At 30.4% G+C, this 27,628-nt stretch overlaps 2 protein-coding genes across 2 annotated transcripts; both read left to right on the top strand.

The window, feature by feature from the left end:
• The first annotated feature begins 2,354 nt into the window (after positions 1-2,354).
• LOC132062981 (enoyl-[acyl-carrier-protein] reductase, mitochondrial-like) lies at positions 2,355-9,777 on the top strand. The gene is made up of 9 exons (XM_059455432.1): positions 2,355-2,449; positions 2,576-2,673; positions 3,844-3,975; positions 4,548-4,691; positions 5,366-5,568; positions 5,992-6,068; positions 6,166-6,244; positions 6,318-6,430; positions 9,481-9,777. Exons 1-9 carry the CDS (start codon positions 2,355-2,357, stop codon positions 9,572-9,574), a joined length of 1,035 nt encoding a protein of 344 aa, XP_059311415.1. The 3' UTR covers positions 9,575-9,777.
• A 12,417-nt stretch (positions 9,778-22,194) lies between these two features.
• On the top strand, positions 22,195-26,503 carry LOC132065672 (enoyl-[acyl-carrier-protein] reductase, mitochondrial-like). Its single transcript, XM_059459172.1, has 9 exons — positions 22,195-22,405; positions 22,830-22,927; positions 24,087-24,218; positions 24,758-24,901; positions 24,994-25,196; positions 25,281-25,357; positions 25,454-25,532; positions 25,629-25,741; positions 26,251-26,503. The coding sequence occupies exons 1-9, from the start codon at positions 22,278-22,280 to the stop codon at positions 26,342-26,344; spliced, it is 1,068 nt and encodes a 355-aa protein (XP_059315155.1). The 5' UTR covers positions 22,195-22,277; the 3' UTR covers positions 26,345-26,503.
• Positions 26,504-27,628: the final 1,125 nt, after the last annotated feature.

Raw genomic sequence — 27,628 nt, 5'->3', positions numbered from 1 at the left:
TTAATAATTTAACTTAAACTTCTCATTTTATCCTTAACAAGATAATTTACAACCTCAGAAGATATCTATAAATTATTTTAGACAACAAATTTAAAAAATGTGCGCAGTCGAGCACCATCACTCAAATTGAGCCGAATGGAGTATCAATAAGAACAAACTAGGTAAAAGGAAATGAATAAATTAGAATCGATCTTTTACAAAATTCGTAGAAAATTTTTGAAGCACAAAAAATTTAATATTATAGAGTTTTTGCTCTGAAATAACGTCACGATGCTAGAAACTTTAATTTAGAAGAAAAAAAAAAGAGGAAAAAACCAATGCAATACAATTGATACTAGCTAGTTGTGAACTTGTGTGAGACACATTTATGTCTCACATAAATATGGCCCTTTTCTCGTGTTATCTGAAAAGTTTCCCCTTATTGTTTTGCATGTGATTAAAAAAAGTGGAATAGGTTCATTTAAAATATAAAAAAATAAATAAGTGAGGCTTCAACATCTACTATATATACATAAAAAATAATTTTAACTTTGTCAAAGAAATAAACGTGCAAGTCATTTAATAAAAACATGATTAGCCTAAAAGTGAATTTTAGAATATATAAAGGACGAGACAAAAAATTAAAAAAGAAGAAGAAGAATACTTGTCGTCTAAAGTTCAAGAAAAAATTTAGAAGTAAAATTTAGAAGTAGTTAATTAAGGGGAAGTGATTTTAGTGCATAATCTAACTATTTATGATTTATCTTTGTCGGTCGCCTCGATACAATGGACATGTGACCAGAAAAAGATATTATTACATAATAGGAGATATAATAATCTTAATTATAGTTATTCTTGGACGGCAGAAATGATTATGACGTGTTGTTTTAAATATGGTAGGAGCCAAACAATGGCGGAATAATCCGATGGAGTAATATCTTTATGAAGGGGATTTAGAATAGAAACAGTTAACGTACAAGAAAATTAAGAAGATTCAATAATATAGTATATATACATAATTTTTTTTAACTAATTTATATAATATAATATTCTGGCGAAAGAACGCCAGTTAGTTCTCCTAAGACAAATGTAAGTTAAAGTTGAAACCTTGTCCAACCTTTAAACATGATGATTAACTTTATTCTAAGGTTGTTATTTATATTTAAACATTTACTTAACATGGATTTTACATTTCTTATAGTGGTTGCTCGTGCAATGACAGTATGTAAAACATTTGTACTTCACTTAATTACGTGAATAAATATAACGAATTATAAGAGACAGCTGGAATAACTTTTGCTATTACTCATTAGGTTTGCATACTTTTTCTGAATTTACTATTGAGATTAAAAAAAAAAAAGTGGAATAGGTTCATTTAGATTATAAGAGCATCAATAAGTGAGGCTCATTTAAATATTGGTCATCAAAGAAATAAACGTGCAAGTCATTTTAAGAAGCCCAACAAAAATACAACCTTTAGACGAGACAATAATAAAGTATGTCAACCTACTTTCTTTTATCTTTAACACAAGAAATTAAGATAATTTTTTTGTTTTACTAGTAAGCTAATATATGGAAGGCTGGATTCGACAACGGAGTGACAGCTCAACTAACATAGTCCCCACATATATAATTTATTCATTTAGACTAAGGCTAAAAATATGTGTTTTAAATAACTTTTTAAGTCGCCACGAACGAATACATAAGTTATAATTGTGAAAAGATTGGAAGATCTTATTTAAAAAGGTAATAGCCCTTTCTTTACGATAGATCATTTTCAATTAGCTATTTTCCATTATTCTATGATCTTTGTTTAATTTTCCTTAAACCTGCTCCTAGTACTATAATCGGATTCATTTTGTTAAATTTCTGTGTGTTTAATCCAGTGTTTTAAAGGTGGGGGCTTGAGACAAAGATATTTTACTAAATACAAGGCGATATATAAGCTCTGAGGCATAGGGTGTAGCCTTATTGATCTTTAATTATTATTTTAATTTATAAATTAGCTTTAATTCTTTAAATTAGCTCTGAGGAATATTTACTACATGTTAATCTTTGCTTATTTCAACAGATATGATAAATACTTTAATTCTTTTTCTCTTTTGCTCTAATAAGTAAGTTACAAAAATATGTCTAGATTTGGTAAGAAGATAAATAGGAGTACTATTTTGGAAAAGAATTTCTGATTTATACAGAACGTTTACACAATCAGTAACAAAATTAATTTATTTTAACAATTTTCCTATTTTGTTTCTAAGCTTCTAAATCAGGTTTAGTATATAAATTTGCGTTATTGAGTATACCTTTGCCAATTAATTTCTTCATTATTTAAGTAGCAACATTTTAATCAATTGAGACTCGAGAGAGAAGGTACTATGTTGTCACAACAATCACATTTTCCGGCAGCCATGTCTCCGCCATCTATGGCTGCCGTTTACTATAAATACGGTCCTGTCGACACCGTCATCAGGTCAGAACGTGCTATAATTTATTTATATTGTCAGTGTATAAAAGTTAAATTTTATTAATATATCTGCTTTTGTCTTTTATGGTTTTATATAAATGTGCTTTTTTTTTCTTTTTCTTTTTTATGTAGGTTGACTGAGATTCCACCTGTGGAGATTAGTGAGAATGATGTGTGCGTTAAAATGCTAGCGGCTCCAATCAACCCTGCAGATATCAATAGAATTGAAGGTTCGATAAATTTGTTTTTTGGCCTTCTCCAGTTCTCCTAAGTCCTAACAGATACATGTAGAAAAATGTAACATGTCAACTTACAAAAAATAAAAATAAAAAACATGTAGAAATGTTTCATAATTTCATTAAGGAAAGAGAATAAAAATCTAAACTTATTTAATCGCTTAGTTGGACCACTTTTCATGACTCGGATTTGTGTATGTGTGAGAGAGAGAGATTGTTATAAAAAAATAAAAAAAATAAAAAAAAAAGTAACAACGTGAGAGTAACCTTACTCTTTTTTATTTTTTATTTTTTTTGTGATTACCGGAAAAAAAAAACTTACTCTTTTTGTTGTGTTCTATACATAGATTGTTTATACACATAATAGATTAGGTGAATTTCTTAATAAATAGGAGTATGGTATTTGAGCTAAAGCTATTAGATTATGCCAAATCGGTTACTTAAACGTAGATGCTCCCCTGTGTAAAATAATTACAGATATATCTGCATGATAATATGAATTGGACATTTATAGACTTGGAGTAATTTCACATATGGTCATTTAATCCTTATATAGCATTAAAGCATTAAATATTCTTTTGTAACGTAAAAGTCGCTCAAATTGTGTAAACACTTTTTTGTAATAAAAAAAAGTTATTCAATTTTGCCTAAGTATCATAGAAATAATATGTATATTTATCTATCGTTATCATGTTTCATTTGTTCCTTGCGATATTAGGTGATATTTAGGCATGGTCAAATGACTTTTTCACTATAAAAGTTAATTAATTTTAATGATACTTAAATAAAATTAGATGTTATTAGTACAATAAAGTAAAATTTGAGTGACCAATATCCATCAATTTAATTCCTTCCACTTTTGAGGTAATATTCTCGGAATCTTTTATCCGCGTCAAATCTTTTTGTTTGATTTACTATCTCATGGTTTTAGAAGATTTAAGTTATATACCCTGATAGTATAATGAATTTTTTTATATTATCGTATAATAATATAACATAGGTTAGTTACCATTTATTCTAGATTATCAATTAATATTTTAAATAGAATTACATGTAATTACTTTCCTAATTAATAAAAATAATTGTATATGACTTAATTAAGCTCATTTTCTTTACCCTTTTTTTTTTCCAATAATTTTTTTTGGCGAATGCATTGAATAACAGGTGTATATCCAAACCAGCCACCACTACCAGCAGTGGGTGGAGGGGAGGGAGTGGGGGAGATACATTTTGTTGGGTCTGCTGTTGAGGTTTTTTCTCCTGGTGATTTGGTTATACGTTCTCCATATGTTCCTGGTAAATATTACTCCTATATATGTTGCATATTGGCACACTAGATCATACATATTCACTAATCTCAACACTAATATGTTTCTAAGAATATTTAGAAAATACAGAGAACTTTATAGTGCTTTTTCTTCTTGTATTTGTATATAATATTGGCTTGGGATTGATTTAATTGGAGCAAGATGATTGAGCATATATAGCGGATATGTTTGGCATTGATGCATAGTTATTTTTGTTGTTTTCTATCTCTAAGAACTAATAACATGAACTCGCGGTGAACCTTTTCTATGTTGCTTCAAGATGTAAGAGTGAAAAAACAATCCGCTAGATAATAAAGAAATTGATCTTGGATCTAACTCAACCTCAAAAGCTAGCTTATGAGAGACAATTGTCTTAACATTATTTGGACAATCAGTGTGTATAAATAAACTTGGTGATATCTTCATCTTATTATAAAGTCTGTGATATCTTGGTCATTATAAACTTGGTGATCTCTTCATCTCATAATAAATATATATCCTACTCTAATTAATAACTTTTCATGAGTAATAACGTTGTAGTCTTAATTATGTTCTGCTCAGGTGCATGGCAAACCTACATGGTGGAAGAACAAAGTTTGTGGCACAAAATAGATAAAAGCACCCCAATTGAATATGCTGCCACTGTTTCTGTTAATCCAGTCAGCGCCTTGAGAATGCTCAATGAATTTGTCACTCTAAAACCAGGTTTGTCAAATTATGCTCTTTAATTACTTAGGTTGCGTTTGGTATGGAATTTTCCAATTTCCCCGTTTGGTTATTATAAATATTTTAAGATATTTTCTTCAAGAATACATTTTTTCTGTAATTTTTGAAAAATAATCTCCTTGACAAAAGGAGGGAAATCATTTCCCGAAACTCTCCCATTCCATTTTCAACTGATTGTTTCATGAGATCTTACACAAATAGCCAGTCGGATTTACTATTTACTTTTCCTCGACGGTATACACTGATTATAGACAGTTATAGACATATTATACATGGATTATACACATATCATATATCCGTTGGCTATTTTTAATTTAAGCAATTGAGTGGGGGTTGTTTGGGTTAATTCTTCTTTCTACCCTCCCATCCTCACAAAAGTTAGTTAATTTGTGATATACACAGTCTACCCTAATGCAAACATTAGTGGCTGCTCCACGGCTTAAACCCGTGACCTATAATTTGTCACATTATATCTTTTATTTGTCAAATACTAGAAAATGTGTGAGAAAATCAGTTATTTTTCATGAAAAAGAATTTTCCAAAAAAATATTTCTAGAAAATATTACTTAATATTAAACACACCCTTAGTTTTTCCTTGTTTTAATTCCAGTATTTTAACTCAAATTTGTGTTTCCACAAATATATGCATATAGGAGACTCGATTGTGCAAAATGGAGCTACAAGCATAGTGGGGCAATGTGTTATTCAGCTAGCTCGATTTCGTGGAATTCATAGCATCAATATCATAAGAGACAGTCCAAAATCTGATGAAGTAAAAGAAAAATTAATTAAACTTGGTGCTGATAAGGTGTTTACTGAGAGTGAGTTGGATGTCAAACGTGTCAAAATTCTCCTGGTAATATAATATACCTTTTAACTCATCTTTTAACTCATTTAATGTGCAATTTGATTGCGTTTAATTTAAGGGATTGATTTCACGTATAGTAACTGAATTTTATTTGTTGTAATAGTAAAATTGCTGAGGTTTATATACAACTATGACAGTAAAGAGAAAATTATTTTGTCACCTTGAAGTAATTTAACTTTATCCATATAACGATCAAGTTACTCCACTATAACGACAAATTACATGTCCATCAATGTGACTTTATTGTTATATTGGTTAAGTTGTTACTTTAAAATGTGATTAAAAATTCTTCACAATTTTATTGTTATAGCAAGACAAAACTCAGTGATCATATGTGAAATTAACCCTATGTTTTAAGGACGATAGAGTGATTATTATTAACTTCAAATTTTATTTTATTTTTGCATGTAGGGAGATACACCTGAACCTATTCTGGGCTTGAACTGTGTTGGTGGAAATGCTGCTACTTTGCTCGTCAAATTCTTGAAGTGAGACAAGCTATTCTTAATTTAATTTTCTCTAATTAAAAGGTTTTCAGTTACTAGATTTAATGATTATATATAAATAATTGCATGTTCTTTTCAGGCAAGGTGGTACTATGGTTACTTATGGTGGGATGTCGAGAGAACCTGTTGTTGTATCTACTTCAAATTTCATATTCAAGGTTAGTTTCAAACGGTGAATTTATTTGGAATATTGAACAATATATATATATATAAATGTGATTTTTGTTGCAGGATATTACATTGAAAGGATTCTGGCTGCAAGAGTGGAAATTATCCAAAACGAAATATAGGGATTGGATCGATTATCTGTTGGGCCTAGCTCGTGCTGGAAAATTGAAATATGAGTATGTATTCTCTTAATTACTCTACATAAAACTAAAAGGGCCAAAAATATTCTTTAACTATACGAAATTGAATGGAAATGTCCTTCATTAATTATTTGGTTCAAAAATACTCTTGCCGTTAATAAGAAGAGGGTTATCTAAACCAATATTTTTATTTGGAAAAGAATGTGTTTAAAAAAGAAAAAAACATGTTTATTATGAAAGGAACATTTTTTACCCAAATTAAGTAGGGGCATTTTGGATCAATAAAACTCTTAACGACAAGGGCATATTTGGACCAAACTATTAATGGAGGGCATTTTTGTTCAATTTCACATAATTTAAGTGCATTGTTTACTCTTTTCTGATTATCTTTGGCAGTAGAGGTTGATAAAATTAACCCATTAAAATATGGCTCGTCCAATCTCCAACCTACTCAAGTTCAGGCGGGTTAGTGATCGCCCCATTTATTGGCTCAATCCGTTTTGACTCTCCCAATTCCAAACACCTAAAAATTGGGCTAATATGTAGCCCAACTTGACCCATTAGAGAACTTGTCAACATATTTTTAAAAAAATACTTTTTTTGTTTGATATGTTATGTATAGCATGATAAAGTGACAAAAAAATATTAGTTACTTAAGAAATTATAATAGAACAAGCGAAGAAATTAAAATTTAGTAAGAATTCGACGGGTCAAGTTACGACCCCCTATTTAGCCAATTATAACATAACTCATTTCAGCCTAAGTAACTGTTGAGTAAGTCATATTAACTCTGCTTATTTTGACCCACTCAATTCAGTCCAACGTATTCATTTGACACCATAGCTATGTGTAATATTTCTAGCTTCGTCATAAGCATGTGAAAGGACAGTTTGGACACTGAAGCATATTAATACTCCCTCCGTTTTAATTTGTTGTCTGATTTTAATTTGAAACGGAGTTTAAGAAAATGAAGAATGCTTTTAAATATTGTGTTATTAAATTAAAGATATGTAAAATGCACCAAACTGTCATTTAATCTTATTATTTTGAACTTGTCATGTGAAAAATTAAAACTAAAATTAAAAAGTTATTAAAAAAGAAAAAAAAATATTTTTTAAACGGATTAAAAAAACAGAGAATAATAAGTAGTAGTACTTGTAATACTTTTTAGCGTACTTAAGGGTCAACAAAACCTAAGAAGGCTAGGAAGATGATGGTAGGTGAAAAATCATGTTGAATCTATTTCAAATGCATGACTTTATGACCAATAAGAAATCCTTCTTATTTTATTAGCGGAGTTAATTAACTGACATATTTTAGAGAGACAAATATTAATTGAATTTAATATTCTTGTATATAATACTCGGATACGAATGGAAGGTAGTCATACAATGTGTTGGAAATAGCGAGAAAGGTGGTTCATTATTTAAGTCTTAACTATTTTCAATTATTCTACAACTACCGTGTTGTGTTGATTTTTCCTTTTTTCGGTCTGGGGGTGAGGGGTCGGTGAGATTGGACAAGTTCTCTCTGCTTGTTTTCTAGAAGGTAAAATGATCAAATTTACCTTACAAGTATGATTAATAATTTAAATTTATCTTCCGTCAAAGTTTGAGATCAAATTTATCCTTTCCGTTAGAGTTTGGGATCAAATTTGCCCTTCCCATTAGGATACTAGATAAATTTGCCTTTATATGAATGGAAGTCTGACTTGGACTCCACAAAATTAAAAAATTAGCAACGTCAAATCCACGTAAGCTCCACGTAGGAGGCTGGCTTTTTCGAGGTTTCTTGATTGCTTTCATGATCGAATAATAAGTCACATACTCTTAATTCTTTGTCCCTTACCAAATTGTGATCTTCTTCCCCAATTTTGTAATCTTTTGTCGGTCCTCTATTCGACTTTGTTTTTCTAAAGTTGCAACAAATGGGTCAAAAAAATTTCTAAAGTTGCAACAAATGGGTCAAAATCTTTCTTCTTAAACGGATTTTTTGGGAGATTTTGGAGAATCCATGTGTTTTCCTTCACACTGAAACTTTGGTGGTTGGTTTCAAAGGTTGGATTTTTCCACCATCAACATCAGCTACTGAGAAAGAAATTCTCTCCAATTGCCCACTGAAATCGAAAGCAAAATCATTATCTTCATATGGGGAATTGTTAGTTTCTTTCTCTTTTGGGATTTCATCCCAATTGAATCCAACGTAAAGTGCAGAAATATGAGTGGGACTAGCGGGTGCACGGTAAAATAACGTGGCAGGGCGTAGTATGGGATCCGACGTGGAGCCTACGTGGATCTGACGTGACTAATTTTTTTGTGTTGTGGAGTCCAAGTCAAACTTCCATTCATATAAGACAAATTTATCAAGTATCCTAACGGGGAGGGGAAATTTGATACCAAACTTTGACGGAGGGCAAATTTAAACTATAAATCATACTTGAAGGGTAAATTTGACCCTTTTCCCTCCATATAAAGGGCAAATTTGATCCCAAACTTTGACGAATGGCAAATTTAAACTATAAATCATACTTGGAGGGTAAATTTGACCCTTTTCCCTTTCTAGAAAGTGCAAATAATAACATTATTTTGAAGGAAATGAGCGTATATAACCGGAAGAAAATGATTATAGAAAGATTTTTTTTTATGTTTATGTTTAGATCTCTTAAGTGTAAAAATAAACTTTTAGGTTAAAAATATTAAACACTCTATAATATGATTCATTTGTGTATTTCATACAGGATGGAGCTAGTATCTTTTAATGATTTTCATAAAGCTCTTGAGAAGGCACACGTCCATACCTATGGGTATATTTGTAACTAAGTATATTAAAATAATTTTTGTTACGTATATGTTTTTGAAATTTAACAAAGAAGATAAATATTTTTATTCAAACTTTGATTAAAAAAAGAATAAAATATTTTGGAATACCTATCTTTATCATAAACAAATATAGATGATATAAGTGCTTGATTTTGTTACATAGTATATCTTTTACGAATCATTTTTAACAAAATATAAAAGAAAAACTATTTTATAAAATGCTACAAAATCAATTGACGCGTTGGTTCATTTGTGTATTTCATACAGGATGGAGCCTTTATCTTTTAATGATTTTCATAAAGCTCTTGAGAAGGCAATGGGGAAGCATGGAAGTCAAAGGAAACAAGTTCTTATATTCTAAAGTCAATGGCTATGTCATAATTTCATCATATTGGCCATTGTGCTGATGAATAATAATTAATCAAATGTTAGTATAGTTCAAGATAAATTGTCAGATCTCCTTCTTTATTGTTTGTTGTTAAGTCTTCAGAAGCTTTATTGTTTGTTGTTGTTCAGTCTTCTTTTACGAACCTTTTTTCAAAATATTGGTGCAATTTTATAAGAAAATTTCTCTTCATTGAATTTGCGCAGAAGAAACCTTTATTTGGGTGCACATTTATACCCTGTTTGGCTAAGCTTAATTTTCTTCAAAAGTACTTATTTTTTTCAATAAGTGCTTATTTTAGAAAAGGTGAGGGGTTTGATCAAGCTTTTAAAAGAAAATAAGTGCTTCTGAGGAGTAGAAAAAACAGTTTTTCAGAAGCTAAAAAAATAGCTTTTGTCCAAAAGCATTTTTGAGAAAAATACACCTAAAAACACTTTTTAAAAGCTTGGCTAAACACTAATTGTTACTCAAAAGTATTTTTTAAATTAATTGGTCAAACGCGAATTGTTTTTTGTCAAAAGTGTTTTTTCGAAAAGCACTTTTGAAAATAAATTGATTTTAGAATTTTGGCCAACCAGGCTATAAGATTGCTCAAATAATCAAATAAAAAAAATAAAACATTGATGGTTAGGTATGGATTGTATATATTCTTTGTAATTTAAAGGGAAAAAAAAAAGAAGAGAAAATCATGGCCTCATGTGGATATCTTCTTGTAATAAAATCCTGTATCAATCGCAGGATAATAAAATATCAATACCTCTTCTAAACCACTACTGCGATTTGTAAGGTCAATCAATTTTTCTAATATTTTAACTAGATTTTATTATTGTAATGATAGTGATTTATACTACTTTTATGTTGCACAAGTGTACATTTAATATTTTGGTCATTGAAGAAAATCAACAACTGCGGGATTCACGTCTTTGCAATACTAAACTATTTTATTCTCCAAGATTACATTCAGATATCAGTCGAGAACTTCAAATATATTGTTACTAATTTTGGTGTAGTTTTTATCCAAATTTTGGACTTACGTGGTAATTAATTCGCTTCTCTGTTTGGATAGACCATAATAAAAAATGTATTTTCTTAGTGCAATGAATTCAACAAATTAACCACGTGCATTCATTAATTTGTTTTCCGAAAAAGACTCTGTTCCTAGTTTTGATTTTTGTTGAAAAACTTCAGTGTAATAACCTGGGAATTTTTTTGTTTCTTTTTAACAGTATGATTACTTATTTTTGTGATCAAAAAAGGGTTGGGGGACCTCTCATCTTTAAAGTTTATCAAATATATAAAAAATACACCTCTCATCTTTAAAGTTTTCAAATATAACCCTGTCATGACGAAAATTATCTCCCAAAATAACCCGAAATCATTTTTTAAACCCGTTCCATCATTTAAACTCGACCCAACTAAATAATACTCCTTCCATTTCAATTTATATGAACCCATTTGATTAGGCACAACATTTAAGAAAGAGGGAAGACTTTTGAAACTTATGGTTCAAAATAAGCCTTCAAAATTTGTGTGGCTGTAAATCATTCATAAAATGAATTTATTTCCAAATTAGGAAAGAGGTCATTCATTTTGACATGGACTAAAAAGGAAATAGGTTCAAACAAATTGAAACAGAGGGAGTAACACATAAGATCCCCTTATTCCCCCAGTACTTAGGTTTGAAGTTTGACGGAATAAGGGGATCTTATGAGTTATTATTTAGTTGGATCGGGTTTAAATGATGAAGCAGAATTAAAAAATAATTTTGAATTATTTTGGGGGATGAGAAGGATATTTTTTTACCCAAAATAAATTTGGAGAATATTTTTAATACTTTTTTCAAAGTAGATGGGTATGTTTTATCCTTTTCCCTTTAATTAAGGCCAGTTGGGCCTTTGCCCTTTAGTATGAGGACATAAAGGGGAATGGACAAAAAGTTAAGGGCACAAAAGTAATACAAAGAGTATTGAAAAGTTGCACACAGAGTTCAAGTGAGTGGAAGGGACACTGACACACGTGATCCAATCATAGAGGAATACAGGCTTACGGTGGTGAAGCAGCAAACTACCGGTGATTCCAGTAGGTGCCATGGGCAGGTGGACTAGCAGAATAAGGGAAATTGTTCACTTTTATCTTTTTTCCTTTTGTTTTTTTAGCACTTCTTTTTATTTTTCTCACCTTTGGCCTTTTCGAATATATTGGAGGTGGACAAAAATATTTCACCGTCTCAATTTAAGTGTCTTACTTTTTCTTTGATCTGTGCCAAGAAGAGTATCTTTTTCTATATCTACATGACAAGTTTATAACCACAAGATTCAAATGACATTTTAGTACATTATACACATCTTTAATTTAGAACCACAAGATTAAATAGTAGCTAATGAGGACATAAGTCGGTCTGTTTGACATAACAAATAAAATTGAAAGTTAAACAAGCTTTATCAATTTTGAGTCTTTGATTAATGGCATTTCTTTCAGTTCTTAGAGTCCGTTTGGATTGGCTTATAAGTTGCTTATAAGATGTTTTCAGTTTTTTTGAGTGTTTGGCTGGCCAGCTTAAAGTCATTTTGTGCTTAAAATAAGCTCAAAAAAATAATTGGGCCCGTTTGACTTACCTTATTTAAAGCGGCTTATAAACTGAAAACAGTTTATAAGCCAAAAAAATAAATTTTTTCAGTTTATAAGCCAAAAAAATAAATTGAGCTATCTAACTTATTATTTTTTTTAGCTTACTGCTTAATATAAGCCCATCCAAACAAGCTCTAGTTTCTCAATAGTATTTCCTCAAGCTTTATCGATAAGCATTTATAACTTGAGTGCTCCCATCATCCCAATTGATGTCGGCGTCCTTTCCTTTTCTTTAATCCATCTCATAAAGAATGTCAGCATGAAAAATAGTTTTAACTTTAAAATGATTTTATAGCCGCATAATTATCTAAAATTTATTTTAGATTACAAATTTTTAAAAATTTGCAAAGTTTTAAAAAAATTCTTTACTTTTTAAATTGTGTGCCACATATATGGACGAAGGGACTATAAAATTTAGCTCTTACTCCATCCGTCCCAAAATAAGTATCATCTAAAAAAAATTTATCTCAAAATAAGTGTCGCCTTAATAATTAAAGATAAAAATTGGCAAGTATTTTCAACGATGCCCTTAACATTAAAGAAATAGTTCTCTTTAGTAATGCCTCCGGATTAAAAAGAGTGTTCACTTAGTCATTTGCACACCCTTTAAAAAAATATTAACTCCTAGAAAAAAATAGGTAAGTTTACTAAACTGCTCCTACTTAAATATGTATTGGGATTTGATCACATATCACTTAATATGGCAAATCTGAAAAAATAAGAAAAATTCCTTCTTGATTTGATAAGTGAACACTCTAAAAGTTAAGTGGACACACTTTTTTATCCGGAAGGAGTATTGCTTAACTCTAAAAAAAAATATAGTAATAATAAATAGGGACAGTTTAGTAAGCTCCATTTAGTATTTACTTTTTTTTAATGAGCGTGATTTTTATTAAGATGACATTTATCCTGGAACAGAATTCGTGGCCTGAATTATTGGAGTAAATTCCCTAAAAGGTCACCCATATTTTGAGAATTGCCCACTAAGATCATTTTTGTTTTCTTTAGGACTAGAATATCACCCAACTATCACTATTTTCCTCAAAATATACTAAACACACCAAACCCTCCTTCTCTCCTAGTTGGCATGCCATGTCATATTAATAATTAATTTTTTTAATAATAAATTTATATAACTCATCAAACTTATTTAACTCAATCCAATCCAAACTCATTTAACCAACTCAACTCATATTTTATACCCATTTACTCCAAAATTTTACATCCTTGTCTTAGTAAATTATCAATTATTTTCATCTTACTGTTGGTTACCCATATCAGTCCATAATCCTGTTTTCTTATGCTAAATTGATGTGAATAATTATCCGCATTATAAAATAAGAAAATCATTATGAACTTTCTTCAGCGATCATTCAGTTTACCCTTTGAGATTAATAATTTTTTCTATGAAATTAAAATATCTATTATTGTTAGTATTATTTTAAGATGTATTATTTTTGGAATATGAACATTGTTGTGGAGAACTAATTGATGAATATTTGATTATCTTTTAGTGATTTGCTTTGATTTTGGAGAAATATGTTTTGTTGGTGTTATAATTTATTCATGACGATCTTTTTTAAAACCCCTTCATGGATTTAGCTACTAAGATTTGTGCATTTTCGTTGATTTTATTATCTTTTGGATGTTTAGAAGTATTACAAATACTTTTGTTTAATTTTTGTTTGTAATTTAATTATGCGAATAAAATGCTTTAAATGCTTTTGACAATATGGTCTTGATACTTTTATAGGGTCAATGTGATCAATTTATTTTATTTCGGTTAAAATTATGGTTTGATTTTCCTTCTTTTGGTTATTGAAAAATTCTCACAAAATACATTTTTGGTAAGTTATAAACTTTGTATGCTTACATTATTTTCTGGGAAAGAACTTAAAGATATTTAATTTTTTACGAAACTTTGAACTCGTAATGATTTTCTTTTTTATAATGTGAATAATTGTTCACATCAATTTGGCATAAGAAAACGGGTGTATGGACTGACCTGGGTAACCAACAGTAAGATGAACTTAAGTGATAATTAACTAAGAGAAGAATGTAGAATTTTGGAATAAATGGGTATAAAACATGGGTTGGGTTGGTTAAATGGGGTTTGAGTTGGATTGAGTTATGAGTTCAATATATTTATTATTAAAGAAAATTAAATATTAATGTGACATGACATGCCAACTTGGAGAGAATGTTGTAAACTTGTATGCTTACATTATTTTCTGAGAAAGAACTTAAAGATTATTTATTTTTTAAGAAACTTTGAGCTTGTAATGATTATTTATTTTTTAAGAAACTTTGAACTCCTAATGATTTTTTTTTTATACAAATGGGTCAAAAAAAATTCTAAAGTTGCAACAAATGGGTCAAAATCTTTCTTCTTCAACGGATTTTTTGGGAGATTTTGGAGAATCCATGTGTTTTCCTTCACACTGAAACTTTGGTGGTTGGTTTCAAAGGTTTGATGTTTCCACCATCAACATCAGCTACTGAGAAAGAAATTCTCTCCAATTGCCCCCTGAAATCGAAAGCAAAATCATTATCTTCATATGGGGAATTGTTAGTTTCTTTCTCTTTTGGGATTTCATCCCAATTGAATTCAACGTAAAGTGGAGAAAATACGAGTGGGACTAGCGGGTGCACTGTAAAATAACGTGGCAGGACGTGGTATGGGATCCGATGTGGAGCCTACGTGGATCTGACGTGGCTAATTTTTTTGTGTTGTGGAGTCCAAGTCAAACTTCCATTCATATAAGACAAATTTATCAAGTATCCTAACGGGGAGGGCAAATTTGATTCCAAACTTTGACGGAGGGCAAATTTAAACTATAAATCATACTTGAAGGGTAAATTTGACCCTTTTCCCTCCATATAAGGGCAAATTTATCAAGTATCCTAACGGGAAGGGCAAATTTGATCTCAAACTCTAACGGGGAGGACAAATTTGATCCCAAATCTTGACGGAGGGCAAATTTAAACTATAACTCATACTTGGAGGGTAAATTTGACCCTTTTCCCTTTCTAGAAAGTGCAAATAATAACATTATTTTGAAGGAAATGAGCAAATATAACCGGAAGAAAAGGATTATAGAAAGATTTTTTTTATGTTTATGTTTAGATCTTTTAAGTGTAAAAATAAACTTTTAGGTTAAAAATATTAAACACCCTATAATATGATTCAGTGTTGGATACACCGCTTATATTTTGAAATCAAACACTTACATCCCCGTATACAATGAAAATCCTACACGTCCATACCTATGCGGTATATTTGTAACTAAGTATATTAAAATATAATTTTTGTTACGTATATGTTTTCATGAAATTTAACAAAGAAGATAAATATTTTTATTCAAGCTTTGTTTAAAAAAGAGAATAAAATATTTTGGAATACCTATCTTTCGAAACTCATAAACGAATATAGATGATATAAGTGCTTGATTTAAAAATACAGAAGTATATCTGAAAATGAATCATATTAATTCACAAAATATAAAAGAAAACTATATTTATAAAATGCTACAAAATCAATTGACCCGTTGGTTCATTTGTGTATTTCATACAGGATGGAGCTAGTATCTTTTAATGATTTTCATAAAGCTCTTGAGAAGGCAATGGGGAAGCATGGAAGTCAAAGGAAACAAGTTCTTATATTCTAAAGTCAATGGCTATGTCATAATTTCATCATATTGGCCATTGTGCTGATGAATAATAATTAATCAAATGTTAGTATAGTTTCAAGATAAATTGTCAGATGTCCTTCTTAATCTCAGCTGTCGACTTTTCAGAAGCTTTATTGTTTGTTGTTAAGTCTTCAGAAGCTTTATTGTTTGTTGTTGTTCAGTCTTCTTTTACGAACCATTTTTCAAAATATTGGTGCAATTTTATAAGAAAATCTCTTTATTGAATTTGCGCAGAAGAAACCTTTATTTGAGTTCACATTTATACCCTGTTTGGCTAAGCTTAATTTTCTCCAAAAGTACTTATTTTTTTTAATAAATGCTTATTTTAAAAAAGGTGAGGGGTTTGACTAAGCTTTTGAGAGAAAATAAGTGATTTTGAAGATTAGAAAAAACAGTTTTTCGGAAGCTAAATAAATAGTTTTTGCGCGAAAGCACTTTTAAGGAAAATACACATAGAAACACTTTTTACAGGCTTGGCTAAACACTAATAGTTACTCAAAAGTGTTTTTTAAATTAATTGACCAAACACAAACTGTTTTTCGTCAAAAGTACTTTTCGAAGAATCACTTTTGAAAATAAACTGATTTTAGAAGTTTGGCCAAACAGGTTATAATATTGTTCAAATAATCAAATAAAAAATTATAGCCATCTTAGGTTTTTATTTGAGAAATCTTATAGCATATTTTTCCAAAAGTGCTTATTTTTTTTCAATAAGTGCTAATTTTAAAAAATGTGAGGTGTTTGATCAAGCTTTTTAGAGAAAATAAGTGCTTATGTAGAGTAGAAAAACAGTTTTTCAGAAGCTAAAAAAATAGTTTTTGCCCAAAAGTACTTTTGAGAAAAAATGCACTAAGAAACACCTTTTAAAAGCTTGGCTAAATACTAATTATTGCTCCAAAGTGCTTTTTAAATTAATTAACCAAACACAAACTATTTTTCGTCAAAAGTACTTTTCGAAGAATCACTTTTGAAAATAAATTTATTTTAGAAGTTTAGCCAAACAGGCTATAAGATTGCTCAAATAATCAAATAAAAAAAACAAAACATTGATGGTTAGGTATGGATTGTATATATTCTTTGTAATTTAAAGGGAAAAAAAAGAAGAGAAAATCATGGCCTCATGTGGATATCTTCTTGTAATAAAATCCTGTATCAATCGCAAGATAATAAATATCAATACCTCTTCTAAACCACTACTGCGATTTGTAAGGTCAATTAATTTTTCTAATATTTTAACTAGATTTTATTATTATTATAATAATAGTGATTTATACTACTTTTATGTTGCACAAGTGTACATTTAATATTTTGGTCATTGAAGAAAAGCAACAACTGCGGGATTCACGTCTTTGCAGTACTAAACTATTTATTTTCCAACATTACATTCAGATATCAGTCGATAACTTCAAATATATTGTTGCGAATTTTGGTTTAGTTTTTCTCCAAATTTTGAACTTAGGTGGTAATTAATTCGCTTCTCTGTTTGGATAGACCATAATCATACCGAAAATGTATTTTCTTAGTGCAATGAATTCAACAAATTAACCACGTGCAAATTCATATAATTTGTTTTCCGTGCAATCAATACTCTGTTCCTAGTTTTGATTTTTGTTGAATTTTTTAAACTTCAGTGTAATAACCTGGGAATTTTTTTGTTTCTTTTTAACAGTATGATGATCAATCATTCTCAAGTGGGGATTTAATTAGACCGTTGGGGACGCTTAGAGTCCGCGATTTTTGTAGCACAAAAAAAAAAAATTGAACCAAACTAAAGACAAAAAAAAAAACATTACTAGGTTTCACGCACTAAATTAGTGCGTGAAAGGACCAAACTGCAAAAATGCAAGTTGGGCCTTTCACGCACGAATTTCGTGCGTGAAGGAGGCAACAAAAAGTCGCCCCCTCCTTCCCCACCACAGACCCGACCATTTCACTTCCCCACCAACCCGCCATTAACGCCGTTTTCAGTGGTCCCCAACCCCCCAAAACGCTATTTTCGTGTTGTTTTTCAATCCAAAACTCAATATTCTTGGTATATTGAAGTGTAGGAACAAGTTTCTAAGGTTAGATTTTCGAATAGAGCGGCGCGGAGCTCATTTTGAAAACTCAAAAACACCTTCATTCTAGGTATTTTACTACGAATTTTTTATTACATTGCTAAATATATTATTACCTTAGGTATGGTGGGTTCGAACAGAATCGAACTTCAAGAAACCGAAACCGAAACCAAAAGAACCGAACTAGTTGGGTTCGGTGTTTGGTGTTCACCTTCAAAAAACCGAAACCGAAATAGCCGAACCGAACTTTGATGAAACCAAACCGAAGAACCGAAATTTAAACCGAAATTTATACATTACCCAAAAAAATTAAAATATCCAGACCCATTAAGTTTAAGCCAAAAAAAAACCCAATTGTAATAAGCTCTCTTTTGCTATTGTATCCCTAATTTTCTACTTCAATTGAGAAAATCAAATATCCTTAACAAAGAAAGGTGACTAGGATGTGTCTTTAGGATTAATGTATGTCCTTTATGCGTTTTCTTAATTATTGTTACTGTATGTATGTAACACCTAGTAATCCTATATTATGGTTATGGTTTCCTGTTCTTGTGTATCCTGTTTGTTTGATTTTGATTTTAATTTGTTAGTTTTATGTTTTGTTGCTTTTGAGAATATGAATTAATGTAAATGGAATCGCTTCTAATATCATATCAAAAAAAATGAATTGAAAAAACTGAAACCGAACCGAACCAAACTTCAAAAAATCGAAACCGAACCGAACTAGTTTGGTTCGGTGTCCACCTTTAAAAAACCGAAACCGAAATAGCCAAACCGAACCGAAGAACCGAACACCCACCCCTACAAGTCACACAACACTTAACATCGAACAACGTAATGCTGATAAATCTAGCACGGATGATTAGGTTAAGGGGTTAATTCGAGATAACACTATAGTTTTTTAAAAAAATAAAAAATTGACCACTTAATAGTGTATTTTCAGTATATTCTAAATTTGATTCTTGATATGTATGTGTTTTGGATGAAATTTAGTACATTTGTTTTAAGGATAACTATGTTAATGAGATATTAATTTTAAAAGCATGAGGAATAGGTTTTCTAATTGAAATTATATTGGTGGGTAACTTCTTTTTTTATATATGATTTTGTTTTTCAAAAGATGTAACCGGCAATAGGAATGGGGAGTTGTTCCATTCACGAAAATTCAATAAAGGATAACTAAAAAATGCCTCTTGAAGTAGTTAATAGCTTAAAATACCATGCTACATAGAGAAAGCATTGTACTTAGAGTTGTTAAGAATCTTAAGATGACAATGACATGTTGTGTTTTTCTTGCGTCGGATTTTTTTTTTTCCAACTAAGATTACTGGGAGAAAATAACAACAAGCAATTTGTAGTCTTTTCATAATTAACTGGCTCTTTCCGTTGTTCATAGAAATATTTCTGTTATTGCCATCAAAATTTATACGTTTCTAGCAGGCCACTTGAATTTTTCGAAAGCATATATTTTATTGTTCAACATGATCAAGTTTTCAGTTATACGCACTAACCCAAAAAAAAAAACCATGGTGACAAGAGTATTGGTTCTTTAGGTTGTGACTTTTATGTTGATGCTTGATGTACCGTTGTGTTTCTCATGGTCTAATTCCCTTCTGAAGGGAGAGTTTATGTGGAGCATTTTGATGTTGAATGGTTAGAGATGACAGTTGGATGTATTCAGATGTTTAGAATCTATATATCTACGAATTTTCAAATTGCTAGGGTCTCTTTGTGAAGTTTGGTTTTACGCCCCCAATCTTGTTGAGCCATCCCTATATGTTAATCATTTATATATTGCAGAGAAGATGTTTTTACTGTTCATTTTTTTTGGCTAGCGACCAACATTTGTTGAAATCTACCCCAAACAAATTGACCAATTGCACCGTTTTGAAATATTTTCTCGGTTTTAATTTACGTGATATTATTTTCTTAATGATATATTTTTATATTTAATAGTAATTTAATTTTAAAATACCTACTTTATTTAGGTTGTGTTTTGTATGAAAAAAAATGTTTTTCACAAAAGATGTACTTCTAGAAAATATTTTCCTAAAAAATAAGTGAATTTTTTTTTTTTTTTTTTTTTTTAGTTTGTTAAGTATGCAAAACAATTACCCAAAAATATTTTATATAATCAAACCAAACACTTACGGAGGTGGGAGGTAGAAGTTGGGGTTGGGGGGGGGGGGGGGAACGGAATTGGGTTCTATGAACGTAGGGGTGGAGGTGTAGTGTGTTGGGCTAAAACGGTCCAAAGATACTCTTAACATGATGTGATATTGTCCGCTTTGGGCCAATCATACCATGGATCAGAGATTCAACAATATGCCCGCACGGTTTTTTCCCAAAAGGCCTCGCATCATTAAGGTATAGATCAACTCCTTATAAGCTTTCTTTTTCTTTCCACTACCAATGGTCCAAAGATACTCTTATTTGTTGGCATGACACCCAATATAAAGTAGCTTCTTGTTGGAAGGGTGTCACATCATTAAGGAGACAATTAACGTGAAATACTACTTATGAAACTTGTTTTTCTTACTTTTTTTCATTAGAAAAGTTATTCTCCTCATTTTTAAGATACTTGTTTTCCTAGAGAAAATATTTTTAAATTTTTTGACCAATTAGATATTAAAAACTTAGAAAATTTCATACAAAACACATTCTTAATGAGATAATTTATAACCAAGACAATATTTATAATTTATTCTAGATTAAAACTTTTAAAAATCTTCTTTTCTGTTTTTAGATCTGTCAAATAAACCACACAAATCACGTTGGAGGCTAAAAATAGCAAAAGTAGTATACTAGTATATTGTATAAAAGTACAGGGAAGGTTTAAATAGTGGGCCATGCATGTAGAACACGTGATCCAATCAGAGGAAGGTGCACTGTACAGGCTTAGGATGGTGAAGCAGCAAACTACCGGTTATTCCAGTAGGTGGCATGGGTAGGTAGACTAGCAGAATAAGGGAAATTGTTCATTTTTATCTTTTTCCTTTTGTTTTTTAAGCACTTCTTTTTATTTTTCTCACTTTGGCATTTTCGAATATATTGGAGGTGGACAAAAATACTCCACTGTCTCAATTTAAGTGTTTTACTTTTTTTTTTATCTATCCCAAAAAGAGTGTCTTTTTCTATGTCTATATGACAATTTTATAATCACAAGATTCAAATGACATTTTAATACATTATACATATCTTTAATTTAGAATCACAAGACTAAAAGGTCTCTCTTTATTTATTAAATGACGTGTTTAGTCAAACGAAGACACTTAAAATGCGAGAATGGGAGTAGTTTACTTTTTAGAGGAAATGATATAGACTTATAATTACGGTACAAACGCATGTACTACTGTATACTTGTTTTCCTCAAGTAGGGTATATTATATCTTATATTTTCGTTATAAAATATAAAATAGTAGCTAATGAGGACATAAGTCGGTTTGTTCGATAAACCAAATAATATTGATAGTTAAACAAGCTTTGTCAATTTTGACAAATGGCATTTGTTTCAGTTCTTAGTTTCTCAATAGTATTTCCTCCAACGAGAGAGAAAAAATAGGTAAATAAATTGAATGGCTGAATAACTAACTTATCGCTAAGCATTTTAACTGGAGTTAACTTATACTCCCATCATCCCAATTGATGTTGGCATCCTCTCCTTTTCTTTAATCCATCTCATAAAGAATGTCAGCATGTAAAATAGTTTAACTTTAAAATGATTTTATACTCATACAATTATCTAAAATTTGTTTTAGATTACAAATTCTTAAAAATCTTCTTTACTTTTTAAATTGTGTGCCACATATATGGACGAAGGGACTATAAAATTTAGCTCTTACTCCATCCATCCCAAAATAAGTGCACCTAAGGAAAAAAATTATCTCAAAATAAATGTCATCTTAATAATTAAAGATAAAAATTGGCGGGTGTTTTCAACGATGCCCTTAACATATAAATATAGTGTAATTTCCGGTCGAAGGGAGTTCATACGACATTTTTTATATGAAGTTTTTTATATTGTGAATTAATTTATTTTTATACGATTTTAAAGATTAAAATTTATTACAATATGAAGTTTAAATGATAATTCTGCATCCAAAAAAAACTTATTATTATTATTTTAACATTTTGTCTATTATGTTAACCAAATCTGTAGTTGGTTCCCAAAAAATATCTTGCCTTCTAGCTTACCACTATTTAAGTACCACCCTGTTCGCCTCATTTTTTTGCAAGTGAACATAACAATCCAATAGACTAAATTTTAACGAGTGGTCTAGAGAGAGAGAGAGGGAGGAAATAATGTTATCACAGCACTCACGTTACGTTCCTTTTTGTCATGATAAACAAATAAATTTTCCGGCCGCCGTGTCTCCGCCGTCCACCGCCGTTGTCTACGACCAACAAGGCCCACCCGACACCGTCACCAGGTCCGTTCACAACTAGAAACAGAGATTTTTCCCACCAATAATCCGTGGGAAATTTGTGTTATAAAACACGACTTCCCACTTTCATTGTCATTGAACTGGTTCACTGAAAAACGTTCGGTTGGAAATAGGTCTCATTAAAACGCTGAGAAATTTTCTATTTTTTCGGTGCGAAAACACTACTTCACTGTTTTTTCTTTTCAAAATTTCGGTGAAAATAACAACTAAACATGTTTCAGTAGGAAAACAGTGATTTTATAGTAATAGTTGCACCATTCAATGTCCTCTTGTTTTCAAAGAACTAGTGTCCCGACTACACTCCTACTACAACTGCTGTCAGAAAATCATGATTTTCTCTAGTAGTGTTACATCTGGTGCATTTTTCTATTTCTTGATTATAAATGTTACTACTGTTATTTTGTGGCAGACTTACAGAGATTCCACCGGTGGAAATCAAAGAGAATGACGTGTGTGTTAGAATGCTTGCAGCTCCTATCAATCCCGCCGATATCAACAGAATAGAGGGTTCGATTATTATTATTATTATTATTTTTATTTTTTTTGGCTTTCTCACACTTGTTGCATAGTGTTGTTAAGTGAAGAATAAAAATGCTTTTTTTTTCATTCGCTGTATTGGTAGTTGAAACTTGAAAATTTGAGTTTTTGAAGTTGTGATTTTTTCTAACTTGAAGTAGTGTTTGGAAATGCATTGTACTCGGAATTTTTTTGTGAGTCGAAGTGAAATTTCTCTCAAAAACGGGTTTGACTTGAAAAAATTTTGAAAATAAATTTTCAAAATCTGATTTTCCTGGCCAAATAGTAATTTGAAGATGAATATTCAAAATCTGATCCAAAATTTTTGGCCAAACAGTAGACAATTACTGTGTGAAGATATTTTATACCATCTTTGAACTGCAATTACTTTATAAATAATTTCATTATATAAATATATGTTTTGCACTGTTATTTTTATAAAACTTAAATTTTAAAATGATATTGGACTCCTTTACGCATTGTTAGCGTTAAATTTTGATAGTGCCTATTGAGTCTCACCTCTCTTCCTAAAAATGGCAAAAATGTCAAATTCACGAGTAAGCAACTAGGTTTACCTGTGGGAGAATATGACAAAAACTCCAACAAATATTATTTTAGTAGTTATTACGTAAAGATCTGTGAAGGTTTTAAATGATCATGTGCTTTACAACTCATCGATTTGTTTTAGGTTTAAAAAAATGTGAAGAATAGACAGGATTATTATATTTCACAAAGAACAGTAGCAGGCCACCTTAACTGACCTTTTTATGAGATGACCTGATCAACTGCAGTACTAAAAAATTTCCTCATGATAATCATTTCATAAAGAAAGGTTTAATTGACATACTGTTTTTTTTTTTTTTTTTTAAAACCCTATCAGTCTTGTACTAAATGTTTTTAGGACTTGACAAATTAATGTCCTAATGATGTGACTGGCGGCTACTAACCTAAATCTTTCACTAAACACTTCCACGATTAGACCAAGTTATAAACTAGTGCTAGTAATAATTTGACTTTGTACCTTGATATAACTAGCCTTTTGGCATCTTGTTGCGTCAAAATCACTAGTAGTATTTTTTTTTCTTTTTATTATCAGTAATAGCAATTCAATTAGAGTAAATTTTCTAATTTATGATTCATTAAATAACAGGAGTTTATCCTATTCGACCACCAGTACCAGCAATTGGGGGATGGGAAGGGGTTGGAGAAGTACATTCTGTTGGCTCTGCAGTTAAAGCACTTTCCCCTGGTGATAGGGTTATTCATGCTGCTTATCTTCCAGGTAATTTTTTTTTTTTTTAATCTTTTGTCATTCACTACTTAAAAAACGTGGATTTCCGATGGACCTTTCTGTCAGAATGCCATTAGATGGAATATCCATCAGAAACGTTTATGACAAGTCAATTTTGACAGATTTCTTCCAAGATTTGTATTTGCTAATGGATCCAGAATCTAAAACTTTTCGAAGTACTTTTATCTTGGGATATAATCTCTCCGGCCCAAAATAAATGAATTTCTAACGCTTTCTTTTTCGTCGAAAATACATGAATTTTTCAAAACACAAAGAGGTATTTGTTAATTTTCAAAAGTTGCCCTTCTCTCAATTTGGTTTTTCAAATCCCAACATTGACTCATTTTACTTTTAAGAAAAATTTGGGAAACTAAAAGGGTAATACATTAATTAACTTTCTTAGACACACCCCAAAAATTCACTTAGTTTGAACTGGAGGGAGTATGATTTACTCATGTTGTTTTTATTTTGGATCCACCTCTGATATTAAAGTTCAATGATAATAATGATATCCTCATGTAACTCTTCAGGGACATGGCAAACCTATGTTGTAGAAGACCAAAGTATGTGGTACAAAATTGATAAAAGCACTCCAATTGAATATGCTGCCACTGTTTCTGTTAATCCTTTGAGTGCCTTGAGAATGCTTGAGGACTTTGTCGTTTTAAAACCAGGTTTGTTATTTAATTCCCAAACTAAAATCCTCTTTAATTACTTTAATTTTTTCTCAAAAAATAATAATTTAACTAGTCTTTCCACAAAACAGGGGACACAATTGTTCAAAATGGAGCTACAAGCATTGTGGGACAATGTGTAATTCAGCTAGCTCGAGTTCGTGGAATTCATAGTATTAATATTATAAGAGATAAACCAGGATCTGATGAAGTAAAAGAAAAATTAATGAAACTTGGTGCTGATAAAGTGTTTACTGAGAGTGAACTCGAAGTAAAATCTATCAAAAGTCTCCTGGTACGGATTTAACTTATATACATTGATAAATATCGCACTATCAGCGAGCGTATTTTAATATGTTGTAACGGTAACATGTTGTAGGATGATATACCTGAACCTCTTTTGGGTTTGAACTGTATTGGTGGGAATGCTGCTACTTTGGTCGTCAAATTCTTAAAGTGAGACACCTTTTTTATTTTTTATATAGTTAGCTTCTAATTAAACTGTTTCACGTTTATGTTGTAAAAAAAACTGAGAATGTTTTTATTTTTCAGGCAAGGTGGCACAATGGTTACGTACGGAGGGATGTCAAAGAAGCCTATTACCATATCTACCACATATTTCATATTCAAGGTCAGTTTCAAATGGTCAATTATGTAATTTAAACACTACATAATTTTTTATTGTATATTGAACGGTTGTTATTGGAATTATTGTTTTTTTTGGCAGGATATTTCATTGAAAGGATACTGGCTACAAGAAAAGACTTTAGACAATGCAGCATATAGGTGTTCGATTGATTATCTCTTGGCTCTTGCTCGTGCTGGGAGATTGAACTATGAGTACGATCTCTAACTTAAAATTTATGTTTTTATAAAGAAAAAATTATGTTTACAAATAAGATATTTGAAAATAACACATGAAAATTTTTTATAAAGTTATTTTCTTCTAATGAAATTATAAATGGATATGTTCACCTTTTTCCTCCTTTGGGTGACTGGATCAAATTAAAATGCTATAATCTTGAATTCTTACTTTATAAATATCTTGATGAAACGATTCCCAGTGCACAAGCATCATCACGAATAGTTTGAAAAAGAAAAAGGAATAATCCCTTAACCATCGGTGATCTTACAAAAGTGGTTTCACAAAAAAGACCTCCATTTTTTTTTTGGGATGAATTTAATCAGATGTGATAACCACAATAACAACATATTCCATGTAATACCACAGTGAGGTCTTGGCCATATATTATGTGATATGTACTTTTATTTGCATTATTTCTTTTAAAATTAAATTATTTAGTTGAATGTAAAAGTTTGAAACGAGTAAATATTTATCTTTTTTACAGGATGGAGATGGTACCTTTTAATGATTTTCATACAGCTCTTGAAAGGGCTATGGGGAAACAAGGAAGTCGAAGGAAACAAGTTCTTAAGTTCTAAGTTAAAGATTAACTTAGATTAAGTATTGTAACAATCTGAAAATATACATATTTCTCCACTGAGCTCGGGATATATATTTTCATGATGAATAAGCACATCTTTTTTTTTTTTTTTTTAAACTTTCTACCAATAATCAAATCCACCTTTTAATCGATCTCAGCTATTGTGTTACTGTAATTTTCAATTGCTTTCTTGTCAAATCAGATTAGTCTAATCTATGTTGGCAATAGGGAACGAGTTTCGACTAAACAGTTAGAGATGGTTTGGTAGGTAGTTATTTGATTATAATTTTGAGATTAATTTATCTCATCTCTTGGGATTATTTTATATCATCTAAAAGGTGGTATAAAAAGGGATATTTTATTTTTTAAGTTGGGATGCATTATATACCTTATTTGGTATAACGTATAAATTTATCTCAAAATAAATTTATATCTTTTACTAAATATAATATAAAAAATTAATGCTGGGATATTTCAGCTTATATCATGCACCAAGCGACCTCTTAGGATCCAAAGTATTCACAATTCACAAATTTCTCTTAATCTTACCAAGTCAAACTTTGTCTAATTGATCGGAACGGCTAGTACTATAATGATTATATTATATAAATACTCAAAAATAAATATTTCTAATAAATAATTACATTGCTATAAGTGCTACTCGCATCAAATATTATATTAATGGGCCGTGCCGCGTGGGAACTTTTGCTCCGTTCTAAATACTTGTACCCTTTTCTTTTTAGTTGACAGCAAGTCAACAATTGATATATTACGTGGGGAAGGGTGCAATTATGAATATCAACGTTCCTCCATTTGCTAAAGAACATGTGAGAAGAGTTAAAGCAGTCAGATGAGTAATAATTTACATAAATATTCTAGTACAATGAGTAAGTGCTAATTTGTGGGGGAAAAAGAAGTGCTAATTACTACTGAAGGTAAAATGTGAAAAAGAAAGGACAAATAATTTGGAATATTCCCTCTGTCCCAATTTGAAATACAGCTTGAATTATTTGTATGCCTTTTAAATATTTTAGATTATTAAATATTATGATTTATAATATTTTTTATTTAATTTTTAAATATATAAATTATTTAAAAAAAACCTTAAAGGTAATGTGTCTGAATTCACTGTTAAAATAAAGAAATTTGATTCTCAAAATTCAAACCGTAATTTGAGACGGATGAAGCCATCTAAACAAAAAATGAAAAAGATTTCTTGTAAAATGGGATAATAAATGTACCTAACAGTAATATCCTTTGCATGTGATTTGCTAGCTTCGAG

Source organism: Lycium ferocissimum, chromosome 7, assembly GCF_029784015.1.
Source record: "Lycium ferocissimum isolate CSIRO_LF1 chromosome 7, AGI_CSIRO_Lferr_CH_V1, whole genome shotgun sequence".
Classification (NCBI taxonomy): Eukaryota; Viridiplantae; Streptophyta; class Magnoliopsida; order Solanales; family Solanaceae; genus Lycium; species Lycium ferocissimum.
The sequence above is the reverse complement of the archived record's forward strand: the minus strand, read 5'-3'. Positions and strand labels throughout refer to the sequence as shown.

Bases quoted from the DNA above. Each gene is read 5' to 3' on its own strand.
- LOC132062981 (XM_059455432.1), top strand. From the start codon at position 2,355: ATGTTGTCACAACAATCACATTTTCCGGCAGCCATGTCTCCGCCATCT. The intron at 4,692-5,365 runs GTTTGTCAAATT...ATATGCATATAG, and splicing joins ATTTGTCACTCTAAAACCAG to GAGACTCGATTGTGCAAAAT. The intron at 6,069-6,165 runs GTGAGACAAGCT...TGTTCTTTTCAG, and splicing joins TTGCTCGTCAAATTCTTGAA to GCAAGGTGGTACTATGGTTA.
- LOC132065672 (XM_059459172.1), top strand. From the start codon at position 22,278: ATGTTATCACAGCACTCACGTTACGTTCCTTTTTGTCATGATAAACAA. The intron at 22,928-24,086 runs GTTCGATTATTA...ATTAAATAACAG, and splicing joins CGATATCAACAGAATAGAGG to GAGTTTATCCTATTCGACCA. The intron at 25,358-25,453 runs GTGAGACACCTT...TTTATTTTTCAG, and splicing joins TTGGTCGTCAAATTCTTAAA to GCAAGGTGGCACAATGGTTA.